This window comes from Cygnus atratus, chromosome 2 (assembly GCF_013377495.2).
Source record: "Cygnus atratus isolate AKBS03 ecotype Queensland, Australia chromosome 2, CAtr_DNAZoo_HiC_assembly, whole genome shotgun sequence".
Lineage (NCBI taxonomy): Eukaryota > Metazoa > Chordata > Aves > Anseriformes > Anatidae > Cygnus > Cygnus atratus.
Genome location: NC_066363.1, coordinates 82587596 through 82600035, shown reverse-complemented (window position 1 = coordinate 82600035; position 12440 = coordinate 82587596). Strand labels below are relative to the sequence as shown.

General features: G+C 36.5%; 1 protein-coding gene across 2 annotated transcripts in view; it reads right to left on the bottom strand.

Annotated features, from left to right (window-relative positions):
* The window catches only part of DNAH5 (dynein axonemal heavy chain 5), a 128484-nt gene that overhangs the window by 101317 nt on the left and 14727 nt on the right, over nucleotides 1–12440 (bottom strand). For both annotated transcript variants that reach the window (XM_035552710.1, XM_035552709.1), the window contains exons 9-15: nucleotides 11562–11669; nucleotides 10737–10859; nucleotides 8712–8927; nucleotides 5895–6002; nucleotides 5089–5174; nucleotides 4021–4342; nucleotides 198–404 (exon numbers count right to left, since the gene is read on the bottom strand). In XM_035552710.1, coding sequence (XP_035408603.1) covers nucleotides 198–404; nucleotides 4021–4342; nucleotides 5089–5174; nucleotides 5895–6002; nucleotides 8712–8927; nucleotides 10737–10859; nucleotides 11562–11669 — 1170 coding nt within the window. The remainder of the gene's footprint in view (nucleotides 1–197; nucleotides 405–4020; nucleotides 4343–5088; nucleotides 5175–5894; nucleotides 6003–8711; nucleotides 8928–10736; nucleotides 10860–11561; nucleotides 11670–12440) is intronic.

The following is a 12440-nucleotide window of genomic DNA, read 5'->3' as shown; positions in this document are numbered from 1 at the left end:
AAGACACAAAGCTAGGAAATTCTTTTTTAAACATCTCAAGACAAAGTTATAAAGATTCAAAAAAATAAAATAAAAAGACTTGCTAATGTTGTCTTAATGCATAATGGTTGATCATCATTTTTAACTTTCCCATGACTATAGAGCCTAGTCATTTTAACATATGCTACACATGTATAAAACAACTAAAATTAACCCACCTGCAAATTGTGGACAATCTTCTTATACCAGTCTCTCTTCTGTTGAATAGCAATTGCAAATGGTGGGATTTCAAGGCACATGTGAGCCATGCAATCTGTTTCTCTAATTAAAGTTAATATTTGAGGGTCAAAATTCACAAATAATTCTCCTGTTTCTGGAGCTTTTACCAATAGAGTTGCCTGAAGTCCTGTTTTAGTTAATTCAATCTGCAGGAAAGAAAGTCATCACTCCTGATCAGACAAGCCAGTGCAACAAAATACTTAGTTTTGGCTGTAAATATCAGTTTGGTATGAAGAGATACTAAAATCAGATATTGCAATGAAGATTGATATGGTATGAATCAAAAATAGAATTTTATTGATGCGATCTGTATGTACCCAAATACTTAACAGTCAAATTAACTGTTCTTCATCAGACAGATATTTTTCTGTTGGTTCCTGGATATCCTAGGCCCCATTCCACAGTCAAACATTGAAAGCAAAGCCATAGATTTTTTTTTAATTCTGTCCTCTGAAATCTCATTTCGTTAAAACTTACCACACATTCTGAAGGCTGCATAACCTCTTCGATGAACTGCATTTAATCTTGGATAATTTCTTCAGACATCTTTTGTAATTGATTCCTAGCTTCTCCTTTCACTTGTTTTCCACTAACAAACAGCTATATCACACTGCAGTCTTAATGGCTCTGTAACTCCCAATTACATCCAACCTCCAGGACAATTTTTTTAAAAGATTAAATTAATATTTATTAAAATTATTTTGTTCTTAAAAGGGAAGCCTAATCACACTAGTGATTTAACTGCCTCATTTGAGTAGTTCAATATCATTTGTTTTCCGTTTGACTATAAGGAAGAAGATTCCTAAGAATCTAAGAAGATCACTCATGGATACCAGTCACGTCTTGCTGCTATTTCTGTTTTCCTGTTGTCCTTTCTCTGACATAACTTTATTTTTCATTATTCACTTCTTAAGTTTCATGTATCACTTTACTTTGAGATGAAGCTTGTCTTTAAGCAATAGCTTTAGAACCCAATGATTTTCCATGCATTTCTTCCTTTTTTTATGTAACACACACACTTTGCTTCCTCTTTCAATGACTAATATATGCTTGACTATACTGCTTCCTTCAACAGTTTCATATATTATAATGACATTACAGACAATTTTCAAGTAAACATTAGTCAACTTTTGTCAGTGAAGTTGTTGTGCTTTATCCACTAACAACGAAGTCGCTTACTCTGTACAACTGCCTTAAAGAGCAGCTGAACTTTTTTCTCCAAAGTTCACCAGCAAATCTTAGTGTACTCTTCTTTGGGCTTCAGAGACTTGTTATTTCTACTTTCACTTTCTTCCTCTCCCATTCATGTTTTTTTTTTAGGCAGTTTTGATTACTAAGGTAGTACACATTGTTAACAGAAATAAGGGGTATGTTGAAGGCACGAATCTTACACTGACATAGAACTGCACTTTCATACTTCCCAGTATTTAATTATTTCACTATGTCCAAGCTGAATTGGGCATAGCATGAAAATTATGGCTTTACATCTTATGCTATTAAAAGAAGTAGATAAACAAAGTGGTTGGCATTCAGGAACAAACAGACAAAAGGGAAGAAAATATTCTTAAATATCAGAAAAAGACACTAAACTTAACTACTTCCATTGTATAGTATGATAAAAGGTAGCATGCCACAGCCCTAGTTCTGTTGCATTTGTATTCTGCACAGGACACTCGCCCCTCTCACATCTTCCTTTTCTTCAGGAATAGAGCATGAGCTCCACCTTGTGTTCTCTGATATTCATGTCCACATCAGCTTGTGCCCTTGATGCCTCAAGAAGTGAGAAGAGACTACTGAACAGTAATCACATTATTTTTAATAATCTAGTAGACGAGTACATTGATGTGAATAAACATGCTTTTCATACATTTTCAAGGCATGTCTTTCCGTTTCAAAAACTTGAAATTGTGTTCAAATCCACCCCTCTTTGCTCCCAAATTATTGAAGCAGGCTCAGTGAGTATATGGCTGCCTAGTGGGACATGGCTGTGCTACCAGAGAAGCCACTCTTACTTTCAGCACAATTCAGAATAGGGACTAGGACCTCACAAAGCCAGTCACCAGTTCAGGTGAGAGCCTCATGCCTTGGACATTTTAGCCATTTTGTGAAAGCCGAAAGGAGAATGTAGTTAACTGCTCTGTAAAGGCATGCTACATGTCAGAAAATCTGATCAATAGATCATCTAGCCAAAGACAACATGTGCAGCCCCACAAGAAGCACACATCCTCCTTAGTCTTTACAGCTGGGATAGGGAACCCATCTTAAAAGTGCCCAGGCAGGGACTTATCTCAGGCATAGTTCAGTGAAATCTATCACCGGTATACTTGGAACCGTGCAGATATCCAGCACAATACTAGAATCAGATCTGAAACCAAGTTCAGGATAGAAATACCAAACAAATGCCAAAGGCTTTCTGAAGCACCACAATTTCTTTTCTGAAAAAGAATGATACAGATACCTCCAGGTTATACTCTTCAGGTTCCTTGATTCCCAGTGGGGAGTTAGTACCAGATTCACCATCAGTAACATATACCCAGCACCAGAGCCAAAGCAGTCTGAAGACAGCATATTATGCATCCTCCAATATTTTAGTGCCTTCTCCTGTTTTAGCACACCAAATTGACACAAATTCTCCAACTTACAGAATTGGACAATCAAATTTAGTGATCCCTTAAGCCTTAATGGCAATTGCAAATGTGAAAGGGAAAGGAGGAGTATATTTAGATTGGGCAAGAGACAGCAGGAGCGTCTAGTCTCAGATCTTGTCTAAGACTAGCTTTGAGAAGACTGATATTTATCTGCCTCAGTGTTTTTCATATTATAAAAAAGTTGGTGTTGAGCTCCAAGAACAAGAGGCAGCTGCATTGCTAACTATGCCAACAACTTCAGAAGAGTTATCTGTAGATTGTGATCCCTTTCTTTTGAGATTTCAGAGGCTGAGGCCAATTTTTCTAAAGCATGCTCTTTGCCAAAGCAACAGAGAAACTGGAGGTAGAAAATATGCCAATAGGATAGTAGAAACTTTCAGAGATTTCAAAACTAGAAAATAGACCTTACAGACACCATTTGATAATATGAAGGCATTCAGAGGTTCTATGTACAAAAAACAAGAGAATAATAAAATCAGTCAAATGAGATTTAGAACTTACGGTAAACCATGATTTCTGAAGATATTCAACTACAAAGTATTCTGCCTTACCAGATATTTGATAGGAAGTGAAATAGTGCAAAATACATTTGTCCGATGTACTTTATTAATTCTATAAGATGCTCTATCAGTTGAAATTAGATTCTTTTTATACATACACTCACTCTGAGGGTACGCGTGGATTATTGCTTAAAAAAAGAGGATCATACTATTCAGAACAGAGGAAACTTGTGTCTGCTTTTATCTTAAGACAACCAGCTGACAAAACTCCTCTCCCCATGTGACCTTCTTGCACCAGTCAGTCAGATATGACAAAGACTGAGGGGCAGCTAAGGCTATCACTGGATTTCCATTATGTATTTCCATAACAAATATTTTTTCATTATAATTAACATGATCTTTCACGTGCTCCTAAATTCAGCTAAATCTAAAGCATAGCATACCTGACTATTAAGCAGAAATTCTTTCACACTGCTGTAACCCAGTGTTTCAGTGGTGCCTGGCACAACAGGAATCCAGTCTGGTCTGCAAAGCTGGATTTTAACAGTCTACCACCAACAAAAATCCACCATGTTTTTTTAAAAGAAATATGTAATCAAAATCTGCTGTTTTACCTGCTGAAGCCATCCCCTGTGATAGATCACTTCAAACTCCATAAGAACTTTTGCTACTTTGTTGTAGTTGCGGATTACTCGCTTGCCATCCGGTGTCTGCAGTACAGATGGGTGCTGCTGGAAAGACTCCATGGGCTCCTGGATTCTCTGGAACAGGTGGCGTGCCCACAGGATCCTACCAGCTATTGGAGGCAGATTACGAGCCAATGGAGGGTCTTGTTTCTGCTTAGTATAGAGCTCACAGATTGCTTCTATGTCATGTCCATAGTTCTGAAGGATTTTCTGATATTTTTCATCAATGCCAAGATTCGGGATTTGTAATCTGTTTCAAAAAATAACCATTAGAAAAATTTCTTCAAGAATCCTGAAATTCTTCTGATGCACTGTTGAAAAAATTTTCCCAGACACCCTTGCATTCCTTAGAAAATAACTACTCCAGCAGAAGATTTTTCACTAGAGCTTGAACAAATACTGTCACAACCTGATTCCAAACAACCAAGATTTAGGCCAGATGATAAAAGTTTCCAAGTAGGCCTACACATTTTCTGTTCTGTCACTGTTTTCAAATACCGAGCTAAAATTATGTGCAAACTGTGACTGATCTGCCACTATCGGTCTATTCTACTAAGCAGAATATTGTAAGAAAACTGACACAACAAAGACTGAGGCTGCTTTGCAACAATCTGACTTTATCAAGACAGATTTCACTATTTCCTACTCAAGCATTCTAACTTTACTGTGTGAACAAATTAATTTCATTGTTTAAGGACAAAACTAAAGCACAGATGCCAACAACCAGAACAGTTTTCCTGTACATATACTAATTTTGAAAGATGAAGGCCATTCATATTTTATATTTTTGGATACATAAAAATATGTATTTTTTATTCATCCACATAGCTGAGGAGACATCTCTTACCAGAGCTGAGCAGCTGAGGGAAAGGAGATTAAGTTGGATTTTGTTTGTATTTAAGGAGATACCTACTCTACTCTCCCCTTTCTCACCACCCTCAAAGCATTATTTCCATTGTCTGTCAGAATTCCAGCAGGCTAGGTAGCACACAGTACCTTTCAAATTTCTTCAACATGGACAGTGCCTTTTCAGTGTCCACAATATTTTCAAAGGTGTTGTCCATAAAACTCTTTAACTGATCCTGGAGTAGAACAAATAATTCTACTGTGAAGAACTACATAAGTTACACATCTCAAATACACCAGATGTTATTTTGCAGGATTTATAACGTATTACATTAGAACAAAGTTTATATGAGAGCAACCTCAGTAAGTATCAATTTGACCTCTCTTCCACCCATTTTAAGCAAAATACAGCCAACTTTCAAGGCATTTCCTTCCTCCTGTTCCCTCTGGTACCTGTGCAACCAGAAAAAGCTTTTGAACCTCCAAAGTTCCACCATACTGAGAGCCTAAAAGAATGCTCAAATCTTTGGCAACCAAAGCAAGACAAGTATTTATTTTAAATTTGAACTTAAACATCTGTCCACTCCTTCCACCAATTTGTGATTTTAGAACTACAGGAAAGTTAACTATCTAATTTATTTGTGCTATGCTCCCACTCACCCAACAAAATTGACCATTTTTATGTTATTCTTGCTAGCATCATTTTTAAATAGAGTAATGAGAAATCCTGTTGTTGGAGTGCCTAAAGGCCCTTTCTGGTCTATTTCGTGAAAGTGGTTTAGATGTTAAGTAATAAATCCTAGCTTTAACATAGAGGCACATTACAGTCATTTCTCCGTTTCAGAATATAGATTGAGATTTCCATAATTTGTTTGGTGGTAACTCAGATAGATGTACTTTTGTTTTCATGAGGAATCGTTACTACATTTAATACTTATTTGATTCATAAAACCTACGTGAAGATCATTTATCTCTTTGCAAAACTCTTCATAGTCTTGGTCAAAGTCAGCCTTCCGTTGATCCAAGAAATTGTAATGCTTTTTCTTCATGATGTCAACAATACTCTACACAGTTTCATAGAAAAAAAAATTATCACCAAATATGGTCTTAGCAAAAACTTAACACATCAAAATATTTAGCACAATGGGTTGTGCACATTCACAATTTGACTTTGCCATTAGTTGCCATTATTTGCTCACTTAAATGAGATCACAGATCATTTAAATGATGTATTTGCAGGAAACAAGTTTGTGCAATGGCCATATGACTTGCAGTTATATTACTTACTTCCACTTTAAGTCAGTTAGAACTGACAGAATAATCAGACTCTTACTTTTCATAAAAAGCATTTGTTACTCATTGTTACCCATGAAACATTTTCTCATGTAGAGGTTCATTAGTTCTATTTAAAAGTTAACGAAGTTCAATATAGGAAATTATTTTCACAGTAGTATTTTCCATGTCTTTAACTCACATCACAAAAAAATAGACTATTCAAAAGCCACAGTAAGATGCAGTATGTCACCAGCCTAGGACTTATTATTCCTTCGTTTATGTAGCTGCTGTCCATTTTAAGGAAAGTACATCTTAATCAGAATCTCTCATGAGGTGTACCCACAGTTAAAGATTTCTGATGATAGATCACTGTTCAACATGCTAGTAATTTACCACAATACAACTATAAAGCTCAAAATATTTTCAGCACAGCAGACTTCTGCCATTTGATTATAAGCCAACTGAACTTCACTTTTGTTCCTTGCCTGTAAAGAAAAATCCTATGCTTTCATCTACAAACATGCAAATCCTAGATAGCAACTATGTGGTAAAGCACGAAGAACTGCAACATGGCAATTTCCGACTACACATTTTTTTCCAAGTTACTTAATCAGTCACTTAACTACAGCTAAAATCCACATAAAATACTTCAGTACCTCAATTTTGCCACCATTAAAATAGTACAATCACTTTCTATCCTTTACGTGTACTATCCACAACGTTCCATGTACTACCTTCTACATAAACATGCTTAATCTTCTCCTTATACACCCCCCCCCCTTAAAAAACAAAAGAACAGGAAAAAAAAAAAACCTTCACAAAAAGCTCTTACTTTAGGACCTGAGTGCTGCAATGGGTGATGTGGTGTACCTGTGTAGAGTTTGCAGACTGCACCACAGTGGGCTAACAGTCACACGTAGCTTCTCAACTGAAAAAGCCCCAAATAAATGAGACGCCTGTGTTCCAACCTACCAAAATAGTATCTTCATAGCGTGATCTGATAATTCTCAGCAACCAGAGTTGCAGAGAAGTCTCTTGGGCCAGCTTTAGAGAGCAGCTCTCAATGAAGGGAACACTCTTTAGAGCAGTCCACATTCATCCTACCTATTTGGAACAGTCCTTGGGCCAAGCTCTCCTTCCAGTTGCACCCAGGTTTCTTCTCAGAAGACTATAAAAGAATCAAAACCCTGGACTACAACATGGATTGAATCAAATCAGGATGCACAATGGAATGCTCACATTTTACCCTATGGTTATTTAACTACATCAGCAAAGTATTTTATTTGTGGCCATAAAAAAGGAAGAGGACAGGGTTAAGCAAATTAGAATGCCACATTTTTCTGCCACTGTATGGTGTGATCTCTAAAAGCAGTCTACAAACTCAATACATTGAATACTTCTGACTTATTATGACAGTGCACTAAGGTATAAAATAAGGTAAGTTAAGTCAGGCTCAGAAAAAGCAGGGAAGGCTGTACTTGCCACTAAAAAAAAAAAAATCATCATAATCTCATCAGAAATGGAAGAAGAACAAAAATTTAGCATGTTGAAATTCTTAGAAGAGCTCTTTGTTGTTCAAGTCTCACTCCTACTAAATAAAATGGCCATGAAAGAAACCAAAAGTAGTAATAAAGCAAGCAAGAGATTAAACTGTTACAGAAGAAAAAGCTTGGAGAGCTTTCCAGAGCAAACCTGATAACTCATTTCTTTCCATCCTTCACCACAAAAACAGACATTTGTGAGTTGACTCTTTTTTCCTCCCTTGAAATGCAAAGTTATCGACAGTATAATTTTGCATTTTGAAATGCAATGTATCGATGGATGAGTACAGATTTTAAGTAAATCTATTAATTTGCTTTGCTGGAATAAAGCTATTTCCCTAATGTAATGATGTAAATCTGAGAGCACAAGGCGGTTTGGGTTTTGTGTTGGTTTTTTTTTTTTTTTTCCTCTTTGCTGAAAATAACTTATTTGAAGAAACTAAACTTGTATTTGTTTCCTTTTATACATTACAGAAATGGAACTGGGGTTTGTTTTCACTCCAAGCTGCAAGGAAAATCTGGCTGCAGCATCAACCAGCAGAGCAATGGAACTGCCCTCTTGACCAGATGCCCCCTTGAACAGTAGACAAGAGATAAGCAGTCACAGTACACTTTCATAACTCACAAAACATTTTTAAAGAGAAAAATTTTGGACTTCTCACTTTTTCTACTGATCGTAATGCAAAACCCTGACACCTGTTACAAAGGCCTCACATTTAGTTCATTTTTCAATCAACTTTGATTTTAACACAGCTCCTTCACATGGCCACCTGCTCCTTTTCATCATCTGCTCTCTCCCCCAGTGGTCACGGACTTGCAACATTAGCTATTTCCCAGTCATTTTAGCACAGCTTTCAGAGCTATTTTTTCTCTTGATAAATGCTTTCTAGTTTTCCTAATTATTTAACGTTTCATTTTCAAGTCACACTCAAAGGATATCCAAAAGTTACTGTGTACCTCATATTTTGTGATCATTCCTTCCAAACCCTCTATCTTAGACTCCTGTAGAACTGAGTAGGTTTTCATAGTATTGAAAACATCTATTATCTTTACCAGACGTCGATGAAAGCTTTCAAATTTTCCAAAGATATACATCTCACTAAAATCAAACTGTCTTTCAGCTGGATTTTGCTCCAGTTTTTCTTTCACATTGTGATAGCAATTTTGATACTCCTAAAAATAAAGAAGAATTTCAAAGTAGAATGTCGAACATGTAATAAAAAACATTGCCATAAGATATAACAACAGTCATGCAGACAGATATAATCCCCTCTAACTCAGTAGCAAGTAGAAGTTTGATCAATAAACAGTCATGAACAATACCATTATGGGGTCACACATTTCATCAAAAGAATAAATTGCACATATATGCACAAATATGTGTACATTTCATCCTTAGCTAGTGTGAAATTTTCTTCCCTTCATTTTATAGCAGGGCTTGAAAAATGGGTCCACTGAACACCTAAGATGACAACCCAGATTTCAGTTTTCAGAAATTGGAAATAATGTTTGTGCACTGAGCACTTTTATTGGGTAAACATATTTCAGATTATCTAAAACCACTTTTCAAAATAAAACCCTTCTAAAGTTAAAATGCTGCTCTATTGCAACTTCCATTTTTCTTTCTGCTTTGTTAACTGGGCACAAACCCTACTCCAAACATGTTCAAATTAAATTCTTCTCAAAGTCATTTTACATAGGCAACAGATTTCCTTGGGATGGTTTCTTTCAGGAGTAGTTCACCTCAAAATACAAACTTCATTATTTTCTATCACATATACGTATCAATAACCATATGCATAGGTATTAATACAAAGGGCCCAGAGTTTCCTAAATTGATTTTATGAAAGCTTTTAGACTTGGTAAGACTCACATAAAAGCCTAATCCTTCAACATATTTTAATGCTGCAGCTGAAAATTTTGTTATACCTTTACAGAAATATACAAGTTTACTGATTGTTCCTGATGGTAAGAAGCTGTCATATAAATTCACACTAATTTGTGCAGTAACTCTGAAAGATTTGTTTCTTCAGAAGGTGTCAGGATAAAGTTTCGTTCTTTTAGGTACACATTATTATTAAGAAATGAAAAAGTAATAACAGAGAAAACCTAAAATGAGCCTTATACCTGCAGGCAGGCTATCAAAAAGACAAAAAGGCAAAGGTAGGCTCTTCACAGTAGTGCATGGACAGTGGCCAAGAGATAGTGCAAGTAAACTAAAACAGAAGCTGTTCTGACTGAATGGTAAGGAGAAAATCCTTCACCCTAAGGACAGTCAAGCAGCAGCAGGTGTGCGGTCTCCATCCTTGGAAAATTTCAAGACAGAACTGGATAAAGCCCTGAGCAACCAGGTTTGAACTCACAGCTGCCTCTGCTTTAGCTTTGAGTAAGAGATTGGACAAGATAACTCCTGAGGACCCTTCCAATGTAAATTATTCTATGATCCTATGTTCTAAAAATTATCCTATGATCCTGTGTGGGGAAAAATAAAAGTCACAAAATGATCATGGAATTGTATACACACAAAAAAAAAAATCCTAACAAGCCTAGACAATGTGAACAGCCAAATTCTTCTCAGTTATTCTCAGTTTAGAAACTGTCTGTTCTAAAGATATAGGTTGTCCAGATATCTTCAGAATATATTTGGCTCAGCAAGACCCTCTGTTTTCATTTCTATCATACATACACAAGAAGAAACTTTCTAGAGAAACTCAGACATGAAAATCCAAGTAATTGTCATATAAGAAGCTTAGTTGTGTTAGGGTAAGGATGGAAATACTGTTTCCAGAAGTTCATCAGACACTGGACTAAATTCTTCATTAGCTCTAATAAAAACAACCCAGTGTCAAAGGGTATTTTTCAGTTGCTTCATTTTCCTTCATTATAACATTTCTTCCTTGTATAAAATACATACTCCACTGTTTATCATGCCCACTGAAATCTCACCTTATATTCTGTTTTTCAGATGTTCTTTGCACATACCTGTTTAAGCCGAATGGCTGCAAAAAGCTTTTCCATAACTGTCTCCTGAGGTTGACTCCAGATGGTGGCAGTATCGTTATTTGTGATATAAGATTTACATGCTGTGATCATCTGATTAGTCACCTATAAGCAATTTTGACCTTGTGAAAAAAAAACTGCTGCAAGACAAAGCACATCTTACCCTTCTTTTCATCTCATTCCATACCTCTGATTCCACTGGCCTAAGACCTCCAAAATAGCAATACCGAATACCAGACACATAGACCATGTTCCTTGCAGTATATGGCCTGCAGACTATTACACTGCCAAACCGTTGTTGATTAACTGCACTAATCCTAAACCTAAACACCTTTTATCAACCTTGAAATGACACAGACTACAGTCATAAGACTTTGGACCTTCTGAAAGAAAAGGAAAAAACAAGGGCCCATGAGACTATAATAATAAAAGAACAAGATGTCCTTCCAACTTCAGTTCCTTCTTTATGAAATCTTAAAAAGATTTAAGGGCTCTGTTAATATAACTGCTTTTGCAAAGCACGGTTCACTGTAGGCAAAAATCATCCTAATAAAAAAGCTCCTCAGATCTGTGCATGTCATGGTTGAAATTAACCATGATCTTCAAGAAGTCTGAAAAAGTCTTACAATTCCTAGTTATTTCTAGTAAAATAATTTCTAACTTTGGAGAAGCTTTGTCACTATTTCCAATTCTTTATCCATTCAAAGAACAGCATAAAACTGACCAAAATGATGGCTCTTAAATTGCTTATTCCCTTTGCATATTCTGTCTTACTCAGCCAACGACAAAACATTACTTCGCACCTACCTTTACAAACAGCGAGGATATCTTTTCAGAGGTATTGTAATACTGAGAGATACTCTGAATCATTTTAATTGCATTTATAAGCCCTGGAATAGCATCCACCATGGACACCTGTAAAGGAACACAGTCTCCGAACTTATCTCAATACATTTATCATCTTACTTTAGCTCAACACCTGTTTAGAGAATCCAGGTGCATTACTAACACAATATTTCTAACATTTCTGCCTCCCCCTGGGCCTGTCCTGTAAAACACCCAGTCATACTTCAACATCCAAGCTCTACAGCCCAATTTTGGGAAAACAATTTTGCTAGAGGCTTGGCTTGAAAGAACTCTGACCAGTGAGATAAATCTGATAGAGACAAAGGCCTCTTCCAAATTACTGTTACTTTCACCAAAAGAATGTTTTTACACCCCAGCAGCATGCCCTAGCCCCTGCGCTGCTCAAGGAGGTAGAGGAGTGCAGAATGGAGGGGTGAGGTTGAGCATGGGAAGAACAGGTGTGAGGGATGGGAAGGTAGTTTTATTTTTTTGTTTCTCACTACCCAAATCTTTATCATACTAACGTTTCCTAAGTGAGACTGAAACATCGGACTGGGAAACAGTAAAAGAAAACACAGTTTTATCACTGTCCAGTAAAGGGAAACAGACTGCATCATGAACCATACCAGGGTTGCCCAAAGAACTGTTTCGAAGCAATTTCACTTTGGGAAAAAGTAAAGAGAAAGAAGAAGACGGACAGTCAAAGCTTTGAGTTTTCAGGACTATTCATCATATTTCTCTGACTAGCAAGACACACAGCCAGTTACAAACACAGTTTTAGTAAAAGCAACCATTTGCCATCTACTTTAGCAGTTAATGGGATAAGAGAATCCTTCCTAC